The 27835-nt window shown below is 54.3% G+C and overlaps 1 protein-coding gene across 1 annotated transcript; it reads right to left on the bottom strand.

Moving 5' to 3' along the window:
- On the bottom strand, window positions 1-27835 carry TEX264 (testis expressed 264, ER-phagy receptor). The gene is made up of 4 exons (XM_088482023.1): window positions 27492-27835; window positions 22691-22912; window positions 6094-6250; window positions 1-3128 (listed from the first exon to the last, which is right to left on the bottom strand). The coding sequence occupies exons 1-4, from the start codon at window positions 27756-27758 to the stop codon at window positions 2863-2865; spliced, it is 912 nt and encodes a 303-aa protein (XP_088338149.1). The 5' UTR covers window positions 27759-27835; the 3' UTR covers window positions 1-2862.

Genomic DNA, 27835 nt, shown 5'->3' with positions numbered 1-27835 from the left:
TCTTAATGACAGAACAGTTTATTCAGAAAGGCAAAAATTACTAAAACGGATGCGACCGCCATTCACGGACATTCAGGACCAATAAGAAGCCGACAAGAAGGCGTCTAGCTGACCGTAAACATTGTACATCTCTCTTATTGATTAAGGAAATAGATTTTATGAACAAAACAGTCAAGAAAAGAAATAAACTGTTGATAAACCAATATTCCTTATATACACATCAGATATACAGCAAATGCGCAGTGCAGCCCGAGGTTGTTTTTCCGCGCAGTGCAGCCCGAGGTTGTTTTTCCGCGCAGTGCAGCCCGAGGTTGTTTTTCCGCGCAGTGCAGCCCGAGGTTGTTTTTCCGCGCAGTGCAGCCCGAGGTTGTTTTTCCGCGCAGTGCAGCCCGAGGTTGTTGCTCCGCGCGGTGCAGCCCGAGGTTGTTGCTCCGCGCGGTGCAGCCCGAGGTTGTTTTTCCGCGCGGTGCAGCCAGAGGTTGTTTTTCCGCGCAGAGCCATACAGGAAGGTGGTGGCGACATCTGAATAGAGAAATGAGAATATAATTGAAAATCTAAAAAGTATATATATATATTTTTTTTTTACGACCACCTAATTGAGCAAAAATAGAAATATATTAAAGACATTAAAATCGCAAATGTAGAAACCGTGCTATTTAAAAAGAAAGCGCCCTTGTTCTGCAGACGTACAGCATCTGTGTACCAACGCTAACGTAGAGTTGTATGTAAGCGCGTTTGGGCGCTGTCAGGAAGCGTCTTAGAACACAATTGCTTCACAGCGCACACAACCTGCGTCCGTAATTTGCGCGCTCCTGTGCTTGGGGTGCCAGATGAGGGGTGTTACTGTGCTAGTGCGGGAAAGTCAGGGGGGGCAGCCGCAAGTTAAGCAAATCTCTTTGAGGCGCGTCTTATGTTGCGTCACGCGGATCTTGAAACCACTTTGCTACAAACGTAAAATTTTACAGAGGTGAACCGGGTACAAGTTTTCGATTTGATGATGAGGCATCTGTACCTTATGATGGGGCCCATACATCTGCCATGTATGCCCCAATTCCTTGTACTGCTGATGCCAGAGAGATCCAACATGTTGAAAATCCTCGATTCACCGATCAAGATCAAACTATAGATCGGCTCCACAAGTCATGAATATTTAAAATGCAGTTTTTGTGCGTGGATCAGGGGTCTTAGATCGCCAATCGGAGTCAGCAGCACGGGAATTTGGGCCATTAGAATCAAAGTTGAACACAACTTTCGATTGGTGCAGACGCATCTCCACGCTAAGGCTCGATGCGCTGTGTTCTTCTACTGGTCCCATTTCTATCACTGTAATCTAAGCATCACCTTCATCTATAATTGCGTCATCTCTGGTGAGAATCGCCGCCACCTACACATCAATTTCATGGGACGCAGATTTGAGAATTACTAGGAAATCACCTATAGCGGGACGTCATAGCTGAGAGACAGAAACATAGCATCGGACTTAGGTCCAGATTCAGAGCCGCTCGCAGAAAGCGAGCGCTCGCTCTGAATCAGGGTGGCCGGTTTTTTTGTTGTTTTTTTTTTAAACCGGCCTCCTGGCCGCTCGCTAAGCTGTAGGTGACCACCCACAGCTTTTGCGAACGGCCAGATGATGGTTGCGACCATCGGGCTTGCGACGAAACCCTTGTGGTAGGGTCTCATCAGCCGCAAGCCCCGGCTCTAATAGAGGCGGAAGCTCATTACTGACATCATGAGTGATGTCAGTAGAGCCGCCCCCAAACGGCAGGCGTTCGGGAACGCCTTGGTTTGGCCAGCCACCCCCCCCTCCCCGCCTACAAAATGGGGCAAGCTGTCGATCAACATCGACAGCCGCCCCATTTTGCTGCGAGCCCCGGAGCGAGTGATTTCTCGCTCAGGGGAGTGCACACGGCGTGCGTGCGCACTGCCCGGCCATCGACCCGCTTGCAAGCACATATCGCTTGCGAGCGGGTCTGAATCGGGCCCTTAGGCCACATCTCTCAGCAATAGATTTACGCAGACAACCTGGGGGCGTCAGCAGCTGGACTCAGTGTAGTTGTATTGGGACGTGCGCTGCCGTTTCTCTGCAGTAGATGGGCAAAATCTCCAATCACACTGCAGGACATGGCATTCCCTGACACACACGAGTAGCAGTGTAACCCTGCTGTCCCTGGGCAGGAGAGGCGTAGGCTAGGTGGGCAAAAGAGGCGTAGGCTAGGTGGGCAGGAGAGGCGTAGGCTATGTGATCCACGACCCCAACGACAGCATTTATAGCAGTGACAGCAGCCAACAATGACCATTGTGCATCAAATATACACAATACATGTACACCAGTAATTAGTGTATTTACTCTCAAGCTTTACAGTTTTTAATGGTTCCCTTTATGAATTTAAGGCGTTGGTATCTTACCCGTCTATGAGAAGGCGATAACGGAGCAGCGCACATTAGCAGAACCTTAGCGGAAGACGCACTGGAAGCGAACGCTAATCATATCTGCTTGGTCTCTAATGTGCCAGCTCCGCGCCTGCCCCCTGAGGACAATAAAGTCTCCTATTCATTCATCAATATAATGCATCTGTACATGGTCCTGCGCTCAGCCCAGAGATGATCCGAGCTGCCAGACTCAGATCTTTAACACAAAAAGAAAAAACAGAAACTTGTTTTCCTGCAATGAAGCTCAGCCCTTTGTCTGTAAACTAAAACCGCCCTGACGGGTGATCACTGTAATCTGCGCGTCCGCCTACAGCTGCACCCGACACGGGATGTGTATGGCTGATAAGAGCTTGTCGTCTCCCTCTCGCTATGTGAAGGGTTTACTAACTGCTATAATCACAGAGCTGTCTACATTACTTTACTGCCTATCGGTCACTCTTCCGGCCTCTCCTCTTCCCAAGATTCAGGCATTTTACTAAACGTCGTCTTAGTGTCCAGTTGACCTTTCCCACCCGACGCGTTTCCGTCCAAGTCCAGCTCTTCAAAAGAGGAGGCGCTTGCCCCCGATTCGCTGGGACTCTTCTCGCTGTCCGTTTTCTCTTTCCGCTGGGAGCTTTCGCCCTCCGCCTCCTCTGGACCCTCAGACACAAGTTCCAGTGTCAGGGTGTCCTCTAATAACAGGGGATCCAGTTCTGGGCCTAGGAGAGAATGAGGAGATTGTGAATACACATTATATGCCATGGTTTATGAGCTCCTTCTAGACAATGTGCCTGGACTGTCCTTATACCTGGCCGCGGGCATAGCTGCTGTGCCCACAAACCCTGGCCACAGCTGCTGTGCCCACAAACCCCGGCCATTGATATAGCTGCTGTGCCCACAAACCCCGGCCATTGATATAGCTGCTGTGCCCACAAACCCCGGCCATTGAAATAGCTGCTGTGGCCATAAACCCTGATCCCCCAATATTACATTAAGGGACAGGCACCTGCTTTAATATAAATGTAGACTCTCAATGTAACTTATCGGGGGTACAATGTATCGCACCCTGGAGTGCTCACTGGATTTTGTAGGCTAAACGGCCTAATCTGTTCTATTTGCCCATCAATTTCTATGTTTCTGAGACTGAAATGCACATGAAGCAGTGGTTGTATAAAGTATATAAACTCATAAAGGAACACACGGTGAGGACACTTCTAAATAGTCTGTGCTTTATGGACTTTAGTCAACTCCAGAAAAATGGCCGCCACCACGTTGTGTAGCTACCGGGATCGCTTAACTCTTAAGCTGCATACACACACGATTTTTTGAACGATTATCGTTAAACGACATCATTTAACGATAATCGTTTGAAAAACTCGTTTACTTTCTGAGTTAAACTATGAACGATTATCGTTCATGCGCGTTCACGTTTGTAGTTCAATCAGACTTGTCAACTGAACGATTTTCAGTAAGGGAATATGCAAAAATCGTTTGTAGTTCCCAAAAAAATCGTTCATTACACTTTAAAAAAAATCTGACATAAAATCTGACATAAAATCGTTCCACACACAACGATTTAGTTACCAACGATTTTATGAACGATTTTTTAAAGTGCAATGAACGATTTTTTGAACTACAAACGATTTTTGTAACTTCCCTTAATGAAAATCGTTGAGTTGGTCTGTCAGAATGAACTACAAAACGGGAACGCGCATGAACGATAATCGTTCATCGTTATAACTGAGAAACTGAACGATTTTTTTACAACGATTGAACGATAACAACGTCGTTATAGTTAAATCGTTCAAAAAATCGTTACCTGTGTGTACGCACCTTAAATGTCACCACATTGCCTCATCGGTTTCATTATTCCTTCAACAAATCTGAGCAGACTGATCCGATCCTGCAGTGCTGCCACCAATACCCCCAGACAGGGTGTTTTCAATCCCCCCCCACCCACCTTACACACTCTACATCCGGGGCTGTTGCTGCGATTCCGTCATTTCTCCCAGCGTTTCTATAATGGTCGCTATCTATCTTTCCTCTTTCTGGATATCCTTAATTTTAACACAAGTGCCTCCTCTACAGTCACTCTCACAGGTGGGACCCTCACCCAGCAGATTATAACATGCCATTTATTTTAACCCCCCCGCCCATGGAGTGCGTCATATCCCAGCTGCCTAATAACACACACAGATAATAATAGAGGGGGGGAGGATGAGGGGTGTCAGCTCCGTACCCTGCCCACTTGCCTGCTCATTAACCAAATCTGGGCCTCACGTGCTGCCTGACTATCAGGACAAATCATGACCTTGCCTGGCAGGGAGAGCCGGGAGCCGGGGCAGAGGGTAACATAACACAACGAGGTGACAATGACAGCTGGTGCTGCCCACGGCTGGAGAGGGGGCTCTAGGGAGTCATGAAGTGCGATATAATGTTAATTGTGGCTGACACAGCTTGAGGACTGGTTCTGCGATGTCCCAGACGCCCAACACGAGGGCAGGAGGAAGCAGCAAAGCATTCTGGGATGGGCATAACAAAAGTCCAGTGGTACAGTATGGGTAAGACAACGGGCACATTGGCAGAAGACTCCTCGCATATGGAGACAGAGGAGACCACTGAGCTCACAGCAGAGACATGGCAGGAAAGCTACAAAACTGGTGGCATTATACAAATGACTGAGCCTGGCACAGACATTGCAGTAACAAGAGACGGTTATGCCACACCGGGCAGGAGGAAGGGAACCATGAGTGTCTCCAGGTACAGCTAGCGGTGTGGGGCAGAATTATGTGGCACAGGGCACTCTGGCCGAGAGAATTACTGTGAAAACACACAGGGCCTGATTCAGAGCCGCTCGTAAGCGGCCGCTCGTTCGCTATGAGCGATGTTCGCACAACTGCGCATGCGTATGGGTTGTAATGCGCATGCGCAAACCAGTCATTGCGGTCGGAAATCGTGCGCTCGGAAAACAGCGAGGGGCTGCTAATTTGATTGACAGAATGTACCGTTTGTGGGTGGCAACAGGGGAAGGTGCTTGAAAACGGGGAGTGGAGATCCGAACGCAGGCGTGCCTAACGGTGAAAAGGGCATTTTAATGGGAGTGCATAATTAATAAAGGAGCGTCATCGACCACGTCACTTGGTTGTCTTTTAGCCTGAACTGCTCGCAGTGATTGCAGTAAGAAAAACCTACCACAAGCGCTGCGAGCAGTTCAGATGCCTTTCGATGTTCCCGATTAATCTAATAAATACCGGAGATAACGTGTGATGTGAACGGCAAAGGGGCGTCTTTACAAAATAGCGAGCACATTTTTCGTTCGCTCGCTCAGACATAGAGGCGTCAACAAACCGCAAAGAGCGAGCGCTCAATTTAAATAGCCGGCCCCTTTTTTGGAACGACTGTCCGCAAATAGCGTCCGGGTCTGAATCAGGCCCAGTGTACGGTTACCCAGCATGCACTGAGGTGGGAGCAGGAAATAGAATGTTGTAGTGAGGACCAATGTTATAAAACACAGGTCTGTGTCAATGCTGTAGGAATCCAGGTCAGGACATTATAATACATAGGTGCTGTGTGTACTTTTGTACAGCGAGTTTGTGGACTTTCCATTGGATGCTGGGAAGCAAACTCCCAGCATGCACTGTACACCATGAGGCAAGAGCGGCCATCATAAGACCTGGCATGTACCTGCAGACTCTGGCAGCGCCTCGTCTCCCTTCTCCTTCCTCAGTAGCTCTTTCATCTCAGGGACGTAGAAGTCATCTTGGCGAGACAGGGGACACATGAAGATAATTTTATCCCCCTTATAGATCTCCACATAAGGGTGAGCGCAGAGCTTCCGTTCCTGGAAGACACAAGAGAGTCATCGCACACATTACGCCCCATGTTGCAATGTGCCGTGTATGTATGAGGGCTGCGGTGCACATATCAGGGTCCATGCGGAAACGTGGAGATGATCTGCTCCCCCCCGCAGCCTCTCTCAGCCACCCTCATGGCCTAATTAGAGCCGGCAGCCCCGCTGAGCCCTGCGGTGATACTTAAGCTCTACCCAGGAGAGCAGAGGCTCAGTCCGCTCATTAAAGCCCCCTACCACTCGGATACATGGAGGGTGGGGACTGTCTGCACTGGATCCTAACAATAAGCTCTGCAGGATTACAATACTGGCTATACACAAAGACACGCTCCTGACCTTTATATATAATGGGCTTCATCTTCCCTTGCTTGTGCCTGTTGGAGGATTTCCTGTTGGGGTTGGTGATAAAAACTGATACAAACTTTTTAATCTCCCCAACTATAAGCTGGAGGGCAGGGGAGGTGCAGGTACAGGCGCCCTAGGGGGGGCACAAAAGCACACTGTGGGGCGGGAGAGACGCTGGTACAGGCAGCTTGGGAGGTGGGCGCTGGCACAGGCACTGTGGGGGATGTGAGAGGAGCTGGTACAGGCACCCTGGAGGGCAGGGGAGGCGCAGTTACAGGCACCCTAGGGGTGCACACAAGCACACTGTGGGGCAGGAGAGGCACTGGTACAGGCAGCCTGGGAGGTGGGCGCTGGCACAGGCACTGTGGGGGACATGAGAGGCGCTGGTACAGGCAGCCTGGAAGGTGGGCGCTGGCACAGGCACTGTGGGGGACATGAGAGGCATTGGTACAGGCAGCCTGGGAGTTGGGCGCTGGCACAGGCACTGTGGGGGCCGTGAGAGGAGCTGGTACAGGCACCCTGGAGGGCAGGGGAGGCACAGTTACAGGCACCCTAGGGGGGGCACACAAGCACACTGTGGGGGACGTGAGAGGAGCTGGCACAGGCACTGTCGGGGACGTGTGAGGAGCTGGCACAGGCACTGTCGGGGACGTGTGAGGAGCTGGCACAGGCACCTTGGAAGGTGGTGGGAGGAGCAGAGACAGGAACCCTGGGGTAGGGGGAGGCAAAGGTACAGACCCCCTGAAGGACGGGAACATGCTGGGAAAACGCACCCGGGGGGGGGGGGGGGGGTAGAGCAGCAGGTGCGGAGTAGAATAAACAGACTTTATAAATGAGCAGAAGCTTAATACTGTATAGATGTCTCACATGGCCACTAAATCCAGGGACCAGCAGAAAATGACCGAGTGCCCGGAATGCGCCAGGATGATCCTCAGAAGATAAATGCCCATTTCAGGACTGGCCTAGTCAACGCCCAGACTTAAATGCCACAGAGGTGTCTGGGATTATTTACTAAAAAGCGGCATTCCCAAGCCGCCATTTATAGTAGTTTTTACCAATAAAATGTAAAACAGCATTACCATTACTATTACCATTACTGTTACTATTAAGCGTAAAATACACCCGGTTCTGCATTTAATAGTACTGTTTTTTGTTTTTGTTTTTTAAATCGTAGGGGAAAAATACGCAGATAATCGGTGGATTTGAAAAGCCGCCGTTTAGTAAATAGACCCAGACATGGCAGGAATGGAGAGTGCACAAATACCGCTAACACAAAGCTCAACGGAGCCGATACAGGATTGTGGGCAGGTCACATCTCCTTACGAGATCAGCCGCCATCACTATTGCGTGCATCTGCACCGGCCCCAGCCTTCTGGAACATCGGCCTGAAATCAGATGGATCTCTGCATTCGCCCGTAATTCTACACGCCCACAGGACACATTCTACCTGCAAAAGAGCAGCTGGCGCCCAGTTACACCCACACAGCCACAAGCGGAGACGTGAATCACCCGCATTAGCTCTAAGTCCAGCTCCGGAGCATGCGCAGCGCGAAGTATGCAAAACAGACTTGTGCGCAAGGCTGAATCAGCCCCCACGCCATGCGAGTCCCAGAGATGCCATTGTCACTCCTCCTGGCTTACTAGCAACTCCTCTGCAGTCAGGTAATAGAGGGCAGGAGCAGAAACACACACACACTCGCTGCCCCCATAGCCACACACACACTCGCTGCCCCCATAGCCACACACACACACACACTCGCTGCCCCCATAGCCACACACACTCGCTGCCCCCATAGCCACACACACACACACTCGCTGCCCCCATAGCCACACACACACACACACACTCGCTGCCCCCATAGCCACACACACACACACTCGCTGCCCCCATAGCCACACACACACACACTCGCTGCCCCCATAGCCACACACACACACACTCGCTGCCCCCATAGCCACACACACACACACTCGCTGCCCCCATAGCCACACACACACACACTCGCTGCCCCCATAGCCACACACACACACACTCGCTGCCCCCATAGCCACACACACACACACTCGCTGCCCCCATAGCCACACACACACACACTCGCTGCCCCCATAGCCACACACACACACACTCGCTGCCCCCATAGCCACACACACACACACTCGCTGCCCCCATAGCCACACACACACACTCGCTGCCCCCATAGCCACACACACTCGCTGCCCCCATAGCCACACACACACACTCGCTGCCCCCATAGCCACACACACACACTCGCTGCCCCCATAGCCACACACACACACTCGCTGCCCCCATAGCCACACACACACACTCGCTGCCCCCATAGCCTCACACACACACTCGCTGCCCCCATAGCCTCACACACACACTCGCTGCCCCCATAGCCACACACACACACACTCGCTGCCCCCATAGCCACACACACACACTCGCTGCCCCCATAGCCACACACACACACTCGCTGCCCCCATAGCCACACACACACACTCGCTGCCCCCATAGCCACACACACTCGCTGCCCCCATAGCCTCACACACACACACTGCCCCCATAGTCACAAACACACACTCGCTGCCCCCATAGCCACACACACGCACACGCTGCCCCCATAGCCACACACACACACTCGCTGCCCCCATAGCCACACACACACACACACTCGCTGCCCCCATAGCCACACACACACACTCGCTGTCCCCATAGCCACACACACGCACACTTGCTGCCCCCATAGCCACACACACACTCGCTGCCCCCATAGTCTCACACACGCACACTCGCTGCCCCCATAGCCACACACGCACACTCGCTGCCCCCATAGCCACACACACACACTCGCTGCCCCCATAGCCTCACACACACTCGCTGCCCCCATAGCCACACACACACACACACACACACTCGCTGCCCCCATAGCCTCACACACACACACACTCGCTGCCCCCATAGCCACACACACACTCGCTGCCCCCATAGCCTCACACACACACACACACTCGCTGCCCCCATAGCCACACACACACTCGCTGCCCCCATAGCCACACACACACACACACACGCTGCCCCCATAGCCACACACACACTCGCTGCCCCCATGGCCACACACACACACACACACACACACTCGCTGCCCCCATGGCCACACACACACACACTCGCTGCCCCCATAGCCACACACACACACACACACACACACTCGCTGCCCCCATGGCCACACACACACACACACTCGCTGCCCCCATAGCCACACACACACACTCGCTGCCCCATAGCCACACACACACACTCGCTGCCCCCATAGCCTCACACACACACACTCGCTGCCCCCATAGCCTCACACACACACACACTCGCTGCCCCCATAGCCTCACACACACACACACTCGCTGCCCCCATAGCCTCACACACACACACACTCACTGCCCCCATAGCCTCACACACACACACACACTCGCTGCCCCCATAGCCTCACACACACACACACACTCGCTGCCCCCATAGCCTCACACACACACACACTCGCTGCCCCCATAGCCTCACACACACACACACTCGCTGCCCCCATAGCCTCACACACACACACACTCGCTGCCCCCATAGCCTCACACACACACACACTCGCTGCCCCCATAGCCTCACACACACACACGCTGCCCCCATAGCCTCACACACACACACACACACACACACTCGCTGCCCCCATAGCCACACACACACACACTCGCTGCCCCCATAGCCACACACACACACACTCGCTGCCCCCATAGCCACACACACACACACTCGCTGCCCCCATAGCCACACACACACACTCGCTGCCCCCATAGCCTCACACACACACACTCGCTGCCCGCATAGCCACACACACACACACACTCGCTGCCCCCATAGCCACACACACTCGCTGCCCCCATAGCCACACACACTCGCTGCCTCCATAGCCACACACACTCACACTCGCTGCCCCCATAGTCACACACACACACTCGCTGTCCCCATAGCCACACACACTCGCTGCCCCCATAGCCACACACACACTCGCTGCCCCCATAGCCACACACACACTCGCTGCCCCCATAGCCTCACACACACACACTCGCTGCCCCCATAGCCACACACACTCGCTGCCCCCATAGCCACACACACTCGCTGCCTCCATAGCCACACACACTCACACTTGCTGCCCCCATAGCCACACACACGCACACTTGCTGCCCCCATAGTCTCACACACTCGCTGCCCCCATAGCCACACACACACTCGCTGCCCCCATAGCCACACACACACTCGCTGCCCCCATAGCCACACACACACACACACTCGCTGCCCCCATAGCCTCACACACACACACTCGCTGCCCTCATAGCCACACACACTCGCTGCCCCCATAGCCTCACACACACACACTCGCTGCCCCCATAGCCTCACACACACACACACTCGCTGCCCCCATAGCCTCACACACACACACTCGCTGCCCCCATAGCCTCACACACACACACTCGCTGCCCCCATGGCCTCACACACACACTCGCTGCTCCCATAGCCACACACACACTCGCTGCCCCCATGGCCTCACACACACACACTCGCTGCCCCCATAGCCACAGACACACACACTCGCTGCCCCCATAGCCACACACACTCGCTGCCCCCATAGCCACACACACACTCGCTGCCCCCATAGCCTCACACACACACACACTCGCTGCCCCCATAGCCACACACACACACACACTCGCTGCCCCCATAGCCACACACACACACACTCGCTGCCCCCATAGCCACACACACACACTCGCTGCCCCCATAGCCACACACACTCGCTGCCCCCATAGCCTCACACACACTCGCTGCCCCCATAGTCACACACACACACACTCGCTGTCCCCATAGCCACACACACGCACACTTGCTGCCCCCATAGCCACACACACACTCGCTGCCCCCATAGTCTCACACACTCGCTGCCCCCATAGCCACACACACACTCGCTGCCCCCATAGCCACACACACACTCGCTGCCCCCATAGCCACACACACACACTCGCTGCCCCCATACACATACACACACTCGCTGCCCCCATAGCCATACACATACACACACTCGCTGCCCCCATAGCCATACACACACACACACACTCGCTGCCCCCATAGCCACACACACACACTCGCTGCTCCCATAGCCACACACACACTCGCTGCCCCCATGGCCTCACACACACACACACACTCGCTGCCCCCATAGCCACACACACTCGCTGCCCCCATAGCCACACACTCGCTGCCCCCATAGCCTCACACACACACACACTCGCTGCCCCCATAGCCTCACACACACACACTCGCTGCCCCCATAGCCACACACACTCGCTGCCCCCATAGCCTCACACACACACACTGCCCCATAGTCACAAACACACACTTGCTGCCCCCATAGCCACACACACACACTCGCTGCCCCCATAGCCACACACACACACACTCGCTGCCCCCATAGTCACACACACACACTCGCTGTCCCCATAGCCACACACACGCACACTTGCTGCCCCCATAGCCACACACACACTCGCTGCCCCCATAGTCTCACACACGCACACTCGCTGCCCCCATAGCCACACACACACACACTCGCTGCCCCCATAGCCACACACACACACTCGCTGCCCCAATAACCACACACACACACTCGCTGCCCCCATAGCCACACACACACACACTCGCTGCCCCCATAGCCACACACACGCACACTCGCTGCCCCCATAGCCACACACACGCACACTCGCTGCCCCCATAGCCACACACGCACACTCGCTGCCCCAATAACCACACACACACACTCGCTGCCCCCATAGCCACACACACACACACTCGCTGCCCCCATAGCCACACACACACACACTCGCTGCCCCCATAGCCACACACACACACACCCTGCCCCCATAGCCACACACACACTCGCTGCCCCCATAGCCACACACACACACTCGCTGCCCCCATAGCCACACACACACACACTTGCTGCCCCCATAGCCACACACACACACTTGCTGCCCCCATAGCCTCACACACACACACACTCGCTGCCCCCATAGCCTCACACACACACACTCGCTGCCCCCATAGTCACACACACACACTCGCTGCCCCCATAGCCACACACACACACTCGCTGCCCCCATAGCCACACACACACACTCGCTGCTCCCATAGCCACACACACACTCGCTGCCCCCATGGCCTCACACACACACACTCGCTGCCCCCATAGCCACACACACACACACTCGCTGCCCCCATAGCCACACACACTCGCTGCCCCCATAGCCACACACACACTCGCTGCCCCCATAGCCTCACACACACACACACTCGCTGCCCCCATAGCCACACACACACACACACTCGCTGCCCCCATAGCCACACACACACACACTCGCTGCCCCCATAGCCACACACACACACTCGCTGCCCCCATAGCCACACACACTCGCTGCCCCCATAGCCTCACACACACTCGCTGCCCCCATAGTCACACACACACACACTCGCTGTCCCCATAGCCACACACACGCACACTTGCTGCCCCCATAGCCACACACACACTCGCTGCCCCCATAGTCTCACACACTCGCTGCCCCCATAGCCACACACACACTCGCTGCCCCCATAGCCACACACACACTCGCTGCCCCCATAGCCACACACACACTCGCTGCCCCCATAGCCACACACACACACTCGCTGCCCCCATACACATACACACACTCGCTGCCCCCATAGCCATACACATACACACACTCGCTGCCCCCATAGCCATACACACACACACACACTCGCTGCCCCCATAGCCACACACACACACTCGCTGCTCCCATAGCCACACACACACTCGCTGCCCCCATGGCCTCACACACACACACACACTCGCTGCCCCCATAGCCACACACACTCGCTGCCCCCATAGCCACACACTCGCTGCCCCCATAGCCTCACACACACACACACTCGCTGCCCCCATAGCCTCACACACACACACTCGCTGCCCCCATAGCCACACACACTCGCTGCCCCCATAGCCTCACACACACACACTGCCCCATAGTCACAAACACACACTTGCTGCCCCCATAGCCACACACACACACTCGCTGCCCCCATAGCCACACACACACACTCGCTGCCCCCATAGTCACACACACACACTCGCTGTCCCCATAGCCACACACACGCACACTTGCTGCCCCCATAGCCACACACACACTCGCTGCCCCCATAGTCTCACACACGCACACTCGCTGCCCCCATAGCCACACACACACACACTCGCTGCCCCCATAGCCACACACACACACTCGCTGCCCCAATAACCACACACACACACTCGCTGCCCCCATAGCCACACACACACACACTCGCTGCCTCCATAGCCACACACACGCACACTCGCTGCCCCCATAGCCACACACACGCACACTCGCTGCCCCCATAGCCACACACACACACTCGCTGCCCCCATAGCCACACACACACACTCGCTGCCCCCATAGCCACACACACACACACTCGCTGCCCCCATAGCCACACACACACACACTCGCTGCCCCCATAGCCACACACACACACACCCTGCCCCCATAGCCACACACACACTCGCTGCCCCCATAGCCACACACACACACTCGCTGCCCCCATAGCCTCACACACACACTTGCTGCCCCCATAGCCTCACACACACACACACTCGCTGCCCCCATAGCCTCACACACACACACTCGCTGCCCCCATAGTCACACACACACACTCGCTGCCCCCATAGCCACACACACACACTCGCTGCCCCCATAGCCACACACACACACTCGCTGCCCCCATAGCCACACACACACTCGCTGCCCCCATAGCCTCACACACACTCGCTGCCCCCATAGTCACACACACTCGCTGCCCCCATAGCCACACACACACACTCGCTGCCCCATAGCCTCACACACGCACACTCGCTGCCCCCATAGCCTCACACACACACACTCGCTGCCCGCATAGCCACACACACACTCGCTGCCCGCATAGCCACACACACACACACTCGCTGCCCCCATAGCCACACACACTCGCTGCCCCCATAGCCACACACACTCGCTGCCTCCATAGCCACACACACTCGCTGCCTCCATAGCCACACACACTCACACTCGCTGCCCCCATAGCCACACACACTCGCTGCCCCCATAGTCACACACACACTCACACTCGCTGTCCCCATAGCCACACACACTCGCTGCCCCCATAGTCACACACACACACTCGCTGTCCCCATAGCCACACACACGCACACTTGCTGCCCCCATAGCCACACACACGCACACTTGCTGCCCCCATAGTCTCACACACTCGCTGCCCCCATAGCCACACACACACTCGCTGCCCCCATAGCCTCACACACACACACACTCGCTGCCCCCATAGCCTCACACACTTGCTGCCCCCATAGCCTCACACACACACACTTGCTGCCCCCATAGCCCCACACACTCACACTCGCTGCCCCCATAGCCACACACACACTCACACTCACTGCCCCCATAGCCTCACACACACACACTCGCTGCCCCCATGGCCTCACACACACACACTCGCTGCCCCCATGGCCTCACACACACACACTCGCTGCTCCCATAGCCACACACACACTCGTTGCCCCCATGGCCTCACACACACACACTCGCTGCCCCCATGGCCTCACACACACACTCGCTGCCCCCATGGCCTCACACACACACTCGCTGCCCCATAGCCACACACACTCGCTGCCCCCATAGCGCCACACACACACACACTCGCTGCCCCCATAGCCTCACACACACACACTCGCTGCCCCCATAGCCTCACACACACTCGCTGCCCCCATAGTCACACACACTCGCTGCCCCCATAGCCTCACACACACACACTCGCTGCCCCCATAGCCTCACACACACACACTCGCTGCCCCCATAGTCACACACACACACTCGCTGTCCCCATAGCCACACACACGCACACTTGCTGCCCCCATAGCCACACACACACTCGCTGCCCCCATAGTCTCACACACTCGCTGCCCCCATAGCCACACACACACTCGCTGCCCCCATAGCCACACACACACTCGCTGCCCCCATAGCCACACACACACACACACTCGCTGCCCCCATAGCCATACACACACTCGCTGCCCCCATAGCCACACACACACACACACTCGCTGCCCCCATAGCCACACACACTTGCTGCCCCCATAGCCACACACACACTCTCTGCCCCAGTCTCACACACGCACACACTCGCTGCCCCCATAGCCACACACACACTCGCTGCCCCCATAGCCACACACACACTCGCTGCCCCCATAGCCACACACACACTCGCTGCCCCCATAGCCACACACACACTCGCTGCCCCCATAGCCACACACACACTCGCTGCCCCCATAGCCACACACACACTCGCTGCCCCCATAGCCACACACACACTCGCTGCCCCCATAGCCACACACACACTCGCTGCCCCCATAGCCACACACACACTCGCTGCCCCCATAGCCACACACACACTCGCTGCCCCCATAGCCACACACACACTCGCTGCCCCCATAGCCACACACACACTCGCTGCCCCCATAGCCACACACACACTCGCTGCCCCCATAGCCACACACACACTCGCTGCCCCCATAGCCACACACACACTCGCTGCCCCCATAGCCACACACACACTCGCTGCCCCCATAGCCACACACACACTCGCTGCCCCCATAGCCACACACACACTCGCTGCCCCCATAGCCTCACACACACTCGCTGCCCCCATAGCCTCACACACACTCGCTGCCCCCATAGCCACACACACACTCGCTGCCCCCATAGCCTCACACACACTCGCTGCCCCCATAGCCACACACACACTCGCTGCCCCCATAGCCACACACACACACTCGCTGCCCCCATAGCCACACACACACACTCGCTGCCCCCATAGCCACACACACACACTCGCTGCCCCCATAGCCTCACACACACACTCGCTGCCCCCATAGCCTCACACACACACTCGCTGCCCCCATAGCCTCACACACACACTCGCTGCCCCCATAGCCACACACACACACTCGCTGCCCCCATAGCCACACACACACACTCGCTGCCCCCATAGCCACACACACACTCGCTGCCCCCATAGCCACACACACACTCGCTGCCCCCATAGCCACACACACACTCGCTGCCCCCATAGCCACACACACACTCGCTGCCCCCATAGCCACACACACACACTCGCTGCCCTCATAGCCACACACACACACACACTCGCTGCCCCCATAGCCTCACACACACACACACTCGCTGCCCCCATAGCCTCACACACACACACTCGCTGCCCCCATAGCCACACACTCGCTGCCCCCATAGCCTCACACACACTCGCTGCCCCCATAGTCACACACAGCCTCACACACACACACTCGCTGCCCCTGTAGCCACACACACACACTCGCTGCCCCCATAGCCACACACACACTCGCTGCCCCCATAGCCACACACACACACACACTCGCTGCCCCCATAGCCACACACACACACTCGCTGCCCCCATAGCCACACACACACACACACTCGCTGCCCCCATAGCCACACACACACATTCGCTGCCCCCATAGCCTCACACTCGCTGCCCCCATAGCCTCACACACTCGCTGCCCCCATAGCCTCACACACTCGCTGCCCCCATAGCCTCACACACACACACTCGCTGCCCCCATAGCCTCACACACACACACTCGCTGCCCCCATAGCCTCACACACACTCGCTGCCCCCATAGTCACACACACACACTCGCTGCCCCCATAGCCACACACACACGCACACGCTGCCCCCATAGCCACACACACGCTGCCCCCATAGCCACACACACGCACACTTGCTGCCCCCATAGCCACACACACACTCTCTGCCCCATAGTCTCACACACTCGCTGTCCCCATAGCCACACACACACACTCGCTGTCCCCATAGCCACACACACACACTCGCTGTCCCCATAGCCACACACACTCGCTGTCCCCATAGCCACACACACACACTCGCTGTCCCCATAGCCACACACACACACTCGCTGTCCCCATAGCCACACACACACACTCGCTGTCCCCATAGCCACACACACACTCACTGCCCCCATAGTCTCACACACACTCGCTGTCCCCATAGCCACACACACACTCGCTGTCCCCATAGCCTGAGACACACACACACTCACTGCCCCCATAGCCTTACACGTGTGCACACACAGTGCCCCCCATAGCCACACACACACACATACACTGTTCTGTGTGGTGGTGAGCTGGGAGACCCATCATTGCCGGTACATCACCGGCACAGCGCCTTTGGATTCCCAGACGCGGTTTTATGAAATGTCCAGGCTCCAGGGGAATTCCAGGAGTCCAGCGCGGCTCAGACCAGAGGATCACCAGACAGCTCTCCGGGCGACGGCTTTCTCAGTCCGTGCCTTATGCAGCCAATACTATTAGTTTTCATGTCCTGTTCATCTGCCTCCCAAAAGTTTCAGTGTGCGAGTACTTCAGTAGATGAGGTGCTAACCTTGTGGGGGGCAGTGACTGGTCCACAGATGTGAGGAGGGGAATGGAGGCAGCCGGGAGCAACAGCAGCACAGAGTATATCAGGAGACGAGTCATGTGCTAGTGAGAACAGGGCTGTATGTGACAGGGGCAGTGACATGATGTGAGGAGGGGAATGGAGGCAGCAGGAAGCCACAGACAGAGTTATATAGTGGGAGGAGCAGGGTCCCCAGCAGCACAGAGTATATCAGGAAATGATTGATGTGTTAGTGAGGACAGGGCTGTATGTGACAGGGGCAGTGACATGATGTGAGGCAGCAGGAAGCCACAGACAGAGTTATATAGTGGGTGGGTGCAGGGTCCCCAGCAGCACAGAGTATATCAGGAGATGAGTGATGTGTCAGTGAGGACAGGGCTGCATGTGACAGGAGCAGTGACATGATGTGAGGAGGGGAATGGAGGCAGCAGGAAGCCTCAGACTGAGTGTTATATAGTGGGAGGAGCAGGGTCCCCAGCAGTACGGAGCAGTGCTAAATAAGATTTTATCAACCATATTATGTAGTGGCATGTGTAACATTAAATACATTACAAAAATAATAGAACTAATATCACAGCCAGGGATGACAATCCTGCACATTTTTAATGTTTAAGAACAATCAGTGTCCCACAAGCTGCAAGAGTCCAAACTTACACCTGCTGGGAGCGGTGTTCAAATAGAACAGAGGTAATTCTATATGCGACATACTGTGTTTGTGGAGAGTGATATAGAGATAGAAAGATATTTACACACAGACACTTTTCGGATAGAAACTAGATTTCTATATATAGCCAGAAACATCCTTTACACGCCTAATGCAGAAGTGTACTGTGAGCAGGGGGTCGGCTGCAGCTGTTCTCCCCTCGGTGCTACAGACACCACAACTCACAGCAAACTCATTAAAATTTCATTCCCAGCTGGATCTGACTCATTAAAATACAAGTTAGATCCTGACAGCCCGAGAGGCGGCGGAGGAGGCAGCCTGACCACTGCTGTCTGGGGGAGTGTGGAGAGGTGAGGGGAGAGAAGGGGGATGTCAGTAGTGAGGGGTGCTGGAGAGACCGCAGGAGTCAGACATGTGCACACACAGAGGCTGGAGCTCGGGATGATGGGGGCGAGGAGGCAGCCTGACCACTGCTGTCTGGGGGAGTGTGGAGAGGTGAGGGGAGAGAAGGGGGATGTCAGTAGTGAGGGGTGCTGGAGAGACCGCAGGAGTCAGACATGTGCACACACAGAGGCTGGAGCTCGGGATGATGGGGGCGAGGAGGGATGCGGAGTAGGCAGCCTGACCACTGCTGTCTGGGGGAGGGCGGAGAGGTGAGGGGAGAGAAGGGGGATGTCAGGAGTGAGGGGTGCTGGAGAGACCGCAGGAGTCAGACATGTGCACACACAGAGGCTGGAGCTCGGGATGATGGGGGCGAGGAGGGATGCGGAGAAGGGAAAGTAGATGCAAGTAGAAAATAATGATATTACACAGAGGGGAGGGTGGAGAACCATATATAATCTATATATTATGTATACGCTGTTGGATGCTCTTTCACAACCTTCTGCTGTTACAACCAGGTTCTAGTTCAGCCCTGAAGGATTCTTTCAGAGCCTGTGCCTACCTGTGAAAAGACAACTTGAACATAGAGTTCTGATCGGTTTACCAACAAGTCCCTAATGGTGGACAGGGTCAGGGACTAGGGTGCTAACTGGTAACCGAGGGACTGTATACAGAAGCATGGGTAAGATGTGCTGCACTTCAGCCAGAGAGCCCCATGTCGTCCCCGCCAATGATAGAGAAGGGTCTGGGGGAGAGTGAAAAACTCGGATGAGGATACAGGAAAGGAGCACAAGGGGGGGTGAAGGGGGAGAGTAACCCTACATTCGGAGGAAAGGATGGAGCTCAGAAAGAAGAGGCTGCAGGACTACAGGAGACAGATGTGGCGGAGGGGAAAGCTGCTCCATCTATAATGCTTTGTTTGGACTCCACAAGGAGAAGAGCTTGTGGAACTTGTCCAGTGTACCTTCCTGAGGCAGGGAGAGGGATTAAGACAAACGCTGGCCCCCTCCTTCCCCTCCTGCCTGAGGATCATCATCTCTTCCGCACTATCCCCGCTCCCCCCGTCCTCTCTCTGAGCACAGGCCGGAGGAGCAGTACACAAAGCAACATGGAAACAATCAGGACGGACGGGGGCTCAGTGATGGAATGAGGCAGGGGCTGCAGCGTGAGAGGCCATGGATAAGAGACAGCGCATAATAGGATGTGCAGCGGAGATGTTCTCGCTCAGTCTCTCCCCCCCCGCCTTCCCCCGCTTCCATCCCATTCTCCACTTCCCAGTCTCCAATCTAATTTTCACCTGAGTACAAACCAGCAGATGGCAATTTACACTTCCCTTACAGCAGCCAGCGACTGCTCCCACCTCCGCCCAACACACAGGCGCCTCCTAGGTGCGAGTACAGCGTCCCTGTGCATGAGAGACCGCCCCGTCCCTCATTCCTTGTGTCCACATGCCACCTAATGGATAATGTCCAACATCAGCCAGGCAACACTATGGATAACCTGGATCTACGCATTATAATGGTTCATTACATGTATAGGACAATATTCACTACAGGAGAAAAGCAGGCGTCATGGGTGTTACCGCGGGATGGGTACGATATGCCGGCGGTTAGAAAACCAACGCCGTCATTCTGACAGGGTTAGGATACCGACATCTGTTGGTAGGTTTCCTAATCCTCCCCCCTCTCCCTACCCCTAAACCTCCCTCCCGGTGCCTAAACCTAACCTCCCCTCCCTAGTGCCTAAACATAACCTCCCCCTCCCCACACCCTAAACCTAACCATCCCCGCTTAGTGTCTAACCCTCCCCCTAACCCGCTACTTACCTTCATGATGTTGGCAGTCGGGATGTCGGTGCCGGTATTCTGACTAGTGTCGGGACATTGACCGCATCCCATTATCACAACTAAGTACATGGGTAGACGTGTTAGGGACTTTCCTACCCTCCGTTTAGGTTTCAGGAAAACCACTGTAGATGAAAATGTCCCCAATAGTCAGACCCAGCGTTCACAGTCACATTGATAAACCCGGTCCCCATGGCCCACTCACAGTGCAGTAAGTAAGGATATCCCTGCTTCAGCACAGGTGAGTAAACCAAACTAACTGAGGTGATCATTAAGCCACCTGTGCTCGTGCATGGATATCCTTAGCACCTGGACAGTGAGTGGGCCATGAGGACTGGGTTTGGGTGGTCTAATGAAATGTATAATCCCAGGATTGTCATCAGGGAGGAACATCATCAGGGACCGACAGCCATAGAGGGGCTTCCTCACGTTAGAGGCTTGTACAAGGCACATCTGTCCCGGATCGGGTGCTCGGTCGTGTAATGACACCTTTACCATGTATTATAATTAGTATATTACACAGCTGTGGTGATTGATCCAGGTATTTACTCCTATTGCTATTTTATGAGGCCAGGAGGTTTAATCAGCAGCCACCTCAGCAGGGGTCAGTGAGACTTTCATCTTAATCTGTACAGATATTACAAGAATTGGACGGCGTGGACTTTACCACATGGGAACGTCAGACGGGACCGATGTTCGGCCTCACACTCCGAGCGCTGCAATTTTCCCGACGTGTTCACATGGAAACAATGGAACAAACATCGTTCGGAAAAATGCTGCTGCAACGTAATGGAATGAAAATGGGTGAACATTTGTATTTATCCGCTTATCATATGCATTAAAAGCTCACGTAAAAATCGTCAGTGGGTACAGTATGAACCAATTGTAGCGGAGGACGCTTTACCGAGCAACAACTAAAATACAACAGGTGTTACAATGCAAGGCACAGGAGATGTGGGTCTGCCCTGCCCGAGAGTGGCGCATTATTGGGCTTCTGTCAAACCGCCTGTAATTCACCATCTACGGTTATGTGCCAGACCCAAAACGCCATATTGTGCATCACTGGCTGATACCTGGGGCTCTGCGTACGGAAGGGATTTTACATTCTTAGCGCATTGTGATGCTGCCCTGGTTATCGGGACATGGCATTTCAGGTTTTCTAGATTTACCTCATGTAAAAACCTTTTAGAACAAAATTAAAAAATAAAATTGAAAGCAAGTGATCTAAAATCTGAAAAAAGATCCAGAGACTAATGACCTGTACATAGAATTATGTTTACAGTAAGTCATGTATTTCACCAAGGCAAAATCTGTCCTACAGCCAGGTGACGGCCTGTTCTCCCAGTGCGGAAATGTGCGAGGGTGGATTGTACAGGTCTAAGATATGGGAGTACCCCCCTCAGGTGACGGGATACTCTGTGCTCGTTATATCTGGCCTGCCTGGCATCACCTCTGCTCTTTAGATCATTGCTGACCCCTCACCCCGGGTTCTACTCCCCAATATGACTTTGCTCACACGTTTACCTTGACGTAGCTCTCTAGCGCAGGATGCACCCGGGTCGTGGCAAGTTGTATGGAGAATGGGGTGGTGTACGGAAACGTGGCCATTACGGCGTGGTTCACTTCTGGCAAGACGCAGAACTTGAAGCCGTGCTTACGGAAAATCCGGACGTGATCAGGTAGCGGCTTCTCGTCCCCTTCGCACAGGATGCTGCCCACTATGTATCTGCAGAACTCCACGGGGACCTAGGGAAAAGTATACAGCAAAATAATGTGGTATCGCTTCTTATATACCTGCGGCACAGAGAGAGAACAGAAGGACCACTGGCTGCTGTACGCAGGATAGCTTCCAATAACAACGGTGCAAATACTCACGTCCTACATTTGTGCAGATGCACAAAGATTAGAGACACAAGGATTAGCAAAGGTCAGAGTTAGACTGGCCCACAGGGGTACAGGGGAAACCACTGCCTGTGGGCTCACCGCTCTCCTCTGGACGTCAGGTTTCAGACCTCAAATTATAGATTGTTACTCTATTATAGACAGTCAGTTACCTAGTAGAGCAGGACCACTGATCAACAAGGGGGCTTGGTTCCCCTTCTATAGACACTACACCAAGATTTGCCTAATGGTTAGCCAAGTGTCTGTGGTGACTGGCCACATCCCCTCTGGTGGATGACCACACCCCTTATGCATGGGCCCTTACCACTGATTCCCCAGGTGGGCCCCTCATGCTCCAGTCCGACACTGGCCAAGGTGGCGGCAAGGCGCCACAAAGTATCTACAGCACTGTACAAGAATCACACAGTAAAATTACTTAGGCATAATACAGTGTAAATAACGTATAGGAACATATATACAGCAATTCAATGCAGGCTAGGTTCTATAAGTGCCAGTAGGCCCTGTCACACATTTTTGGTAGCTGGTCCCTGTAGTTCACCAAAGAGCCCCCCACTCCTACTTTTATGCCTCCATTTCCCCTGTACCCACTGCCCTGGGTCCATGAGAGAGCAATGGTACAACTGGCCCCAGGGTTGATTACTCCCAGAAAGAGGGACCTGCACTTTTTTGGGGGGGCTCCACTCCCCTGGCATGGTGACAACTGACCTGCGGTTGTCAGGAAGCATGGTGGGGGGACCCCTATATGGATCAAGCAGTCCAAGATGGCAATTCCTAGTGCCAATTACCTTAAAATCAGGGACCCTCACACTATCCCCCCCCCCTGATTTTGGGGCAATAGAGATATATATATTTTTTTAAATCATGCAAAAGCAGACAAACTGTGCCCACCTGCATCTGATGGCTAACAGCGCAGGAAGGCTGGGTACATAATATTTTTTTGAGGCGGATCGGAAAGATATATCGAGCGCAATATTGTGTGATTGGCCGTACTGCATGGTCCGGGATGAAGGTAAATCGTCCCGACCATCGGCAAGATTGCTAGTCCTCTAATGTGTGCCCAGCCTTAGGGGGAAGTGTCCAACTTTTCTCTTACACTAAGGCCCGTATTCAATTTGGAGCAAAAAGCCGGAATCAGCGAAAAAGTTTCGCCGATGGCGTAATTTCGCCAGACGGAAAAGTATCGCCGTATTCAATTTGAAAGACTTTCCGCCAATGCAATGTAGTAGGCGAAAAAGTTTCGCCTATGAATAGCAGGCGGAAAAAAGTGCAGAATTGGGGTTTTGGGGCACAACTTCGTGGGAACCCCCGTGCAGTCTTAAGACAGTTCCCTACAGGTAAACTGCGTCAAAGAAAAAAAAAAGACTTAACACCCCCCAAAAAAATCACTTTCAATTTGGGGGCGAAAACAAAAAATATTGGGGGACAAAGTTAAAAACTAGCAAACTAGACTCTAGGGGGGTCCCCAAGTACGCCCCAGGTGTTTTTTTCATTGCAGGAGCTTGCAGCAGGTGTTTTTTTTCTCGATTTTTTAAACTTAACTTTAGCAATTTTTAAATATGCTGTCCCCCATTTTCACATACCCCAAATTTGCTGGGATACGTTATTTTCTGCAAAAAAACCTCCTGAATACTATTCTGCACCATGTATAGAAAAACGCTATTTAGCAGCTATTGAGCCCGTTTAAAAACACCAAATACCTTCAGCAAGCCAAATCGGGGGGTACCATAGGGAACCCCCATGTCAGAGCATCTTTTGGGGGGTGCCAGGCTGATTTCCCCAAATCTGACAGGACTTTCCGCTTGTTTAAGTTTCGCCGGGTCCCGTTTTCGCACACTTTCAAATTGAATACGGGGATACGCGGGCACGCGCACGATACTTTTCCGCCTGCAAAACAGGCGAAAAGTCCGGGAGGCGGAAAAGTATCGCCGGTCCGCTCAAATTGAATACGGCTCTAAATCGATAATCTAGTTGGGAAAAAAGTAAACATGGATGATTTCTCCTGCTAGTTGGAACGAACCTTATTGGATGATTTTTAGAGTTTGGAAGGAAACTGCGATTATTTTTTGCTCATAATGTTAAAGATTATCGTTCCAGCCGTCAACTAGATGGCGTTGTGGTGTATGGCCAGCTTTAGGTCTTCTCTACAAATGTACCAAAGGACTTGAAAAGAGGGATAAGAAACGGGATACGCTCAGTATCCCGGCGATTAGAATACTGGCGCTGGAATCCTGACACCGGTCAGAATCCCAGCAATGGCTTCCTGAAGGTAAGTAGCGGGATTAGGGGGAGGGTTAGGTTTAGGCACCGGGGAGGGAGGGTTAGGATACTGACCGACAGGTGTCGGTATCCTAACCCTTTCGGGAGGCCGGCATTGGGATTATGAACGTCGGCATCCCGTACCCATCCCATAAGGAACAAGTATAGACAACACACCCTATGCAGTAGTAACCAGTCCCAGCCTGGCCTACAGCGGACACTTTCTATACATCTATAAACTTCAGAACAGTCCGGCTGGTGGTTACAGACCCCGTGCTCAAAACGAAGACACAGGCTTTCATAGCCCATACTCAGCCAGCCTGCAAACCAAGTCACGAGCATCACTGTGACATTTCATACAGGAACAGAGCCCTGAAAACTGACTGATACTTTATAACAAGGCTGCCAAGCTTTCTTTTCCCAGGTGACAGCCCTAATGTCACGATGCACACCGGCTGCCGTTGTGTAAACCAGGCAAAGCTTTGCTAGGACTGCGCCACACCTGATCTTTGTATCAGTTCCTAAGAGACCTTTTACCACTTTCCCAGGGGCCGAGTTTCTTCTATAATAAGACGACGTCCCCGCAGGATTAGTTGCTGTGTATTCCTGTACTGCTCCTCTTTATAATCAGCCCAGGATGCAACTGGGTGCAACTTATTACACCATAGAGCCCTCTGGCCTAATGATGCATCTTCCATGGAGAAACCATATCAGGCTGTAGCCACCTCTAATCTGACCATGGAGATGGAGGATAAATGTGGTGCATAGAGTAAAGGTAGAGACATCTGATGGTGACAGAGAGATCACGTAACCTAAGTATGTTATTGGGACAGATCGTTACCAAATCAGCAGCTCCCAGATCTGGCTCTTTCCTACTTACTGAAATTAGCCAAAAATTAATGATTGTGAAATTCATGAGCCACCGACCACTTCATGTCCTACCTATGTGTCCCCCACCAAAACTCATTCTGCCCATGTGCCATAAACAAACTCTGTGCTGCCCATGTGTCAGCCACCACACCCCGTCCTGACATGTGCCCCATCACACTCTCCCCTGCCCAGGTTCCCTCCACCACACTACCCCCTTGCCCATGAGCCCTCCACCACACCCCCTTCTGCCTATTTGTCTTCCATCACATCTCCTCCTGCCCATGTGTCCCCCCCACCACGATCCTCCGACCATGGTCTTCATCACCCCTCCGTTGGGCTCACTCCACACTCCCACAATTCCCTTCCCATTGGGTTACCATCACCAGTGTCTACATATGGTTTAATCTATCCTACCTTCCCACAAGTCCTCCACCACCCTCCCCCTGCCCATGGTTTACTTTGTCACTCCCTTCCTAGCAGGTCCACACCACCACAATCTTTGCAGCACCACCATCTTCAGAATGGTCTCTTATCATCCACATTTTCCATCACCCCCACAGGGTTCCCACTGCCGCCATCTTCCCATGGTCCCTTCCATCACCCCCACAGGGTTCCCACTGCCGCCATCTTCCCATGGTCCCTTCCATCACCCCCACAGGGTTCCCACTGCCGCCATCTTCCCATGGTCCCATCCATCAGCCCCACAGGGTTCCCACTGCCGCCATCTTCCCATGGTCCCTTCCATCAGCCCCACAGGGTTCCCACTGCCGCCATCTTCCCATGGTCCCTTCCATCAGCCCCACAGGGTTCCCACTGCCGCCATCTTCCCATGGTCCCTTCCATCAGCCCCACAGGGTTCCCACTGCCGTCATCTTCCCATGGTCCCTTCCATCAGCCCCACAGGGTTCCCACTGCCGCCATCTTCCCATGGTCCCTTCCATCAGCCCCACAGGATTTCTACTGCCGCCATCTTCCCCTGGTCCCTTCCATCACCGCCACAGGGTTCCCACTGCCGCCATCTTCCCCTGGTCCCTTCCATCACCCTCACAGGGTTCCCACTGCCGCCATCTTCCCCTGGTCCCTTCCATCACCCCCACAGGGTTCCCACTGCCGCCATCTTCCCCTGGTCCCTTCCATCACCCCCACAGGCTTCCCACTGCCGCCATCTTCCCCTGGTCTCATCTATAACCCCCACAGGATTCCCACTGCCGCCATCTTCCCATGGTCCCTTTCATCACCCTAGACCTAACCTTTGCATTGGGTTCCTAGTCCCCACCACAGTCCCCTATCTCCTCACCTTCATGGGGTTGTCGTAGTAGACCCCGATGGACACCAGCTTGGGGGCCAGGCTTACGCTCTCCGTGTACAGGTTTCCGCTCTCATCATAGGGCCCCACGCGGAACTTGTAGGCCACGACCACGCCACGGATGGGTGGGGGCCCAGCTCGCACCTGCACCTCGGTCAGCAGCCCCGAGTACACCGCCACCCCAAACAGGGTGAGGAGCAGCAGTGCCACCAGCACGGCTATGAGGGAGATCAGCACCCACTCCGGGACAGCGCCCATAGCGGCAGCGGTGGAGGGAGAGCGCGGCTCACAAAGCGGTCAGTCCCCGGGATCCCCGCTCCGAGCGCCGCCGCCGC

The sequence above is a fragment of the Taudactylus pleione genome, unplaced genomic scaffold (assembly GCF_031769625.1).
Source record: "Taudactylus pleione unplaced genomic scaffold, aTauple2 ptg000281l, whole genome shotgun sequence".
NCBI lineage: Eukaryota > Metazoa > Chordata > Amphibia > Anura > Myobatrachidae > Taudactylus > Taudactylus pleione.
The sequence above is the reverse complement of the archived record's forward strand: the minus strand, read 5'-3'. Positions and strand labels throughout refer to the sequence as shown.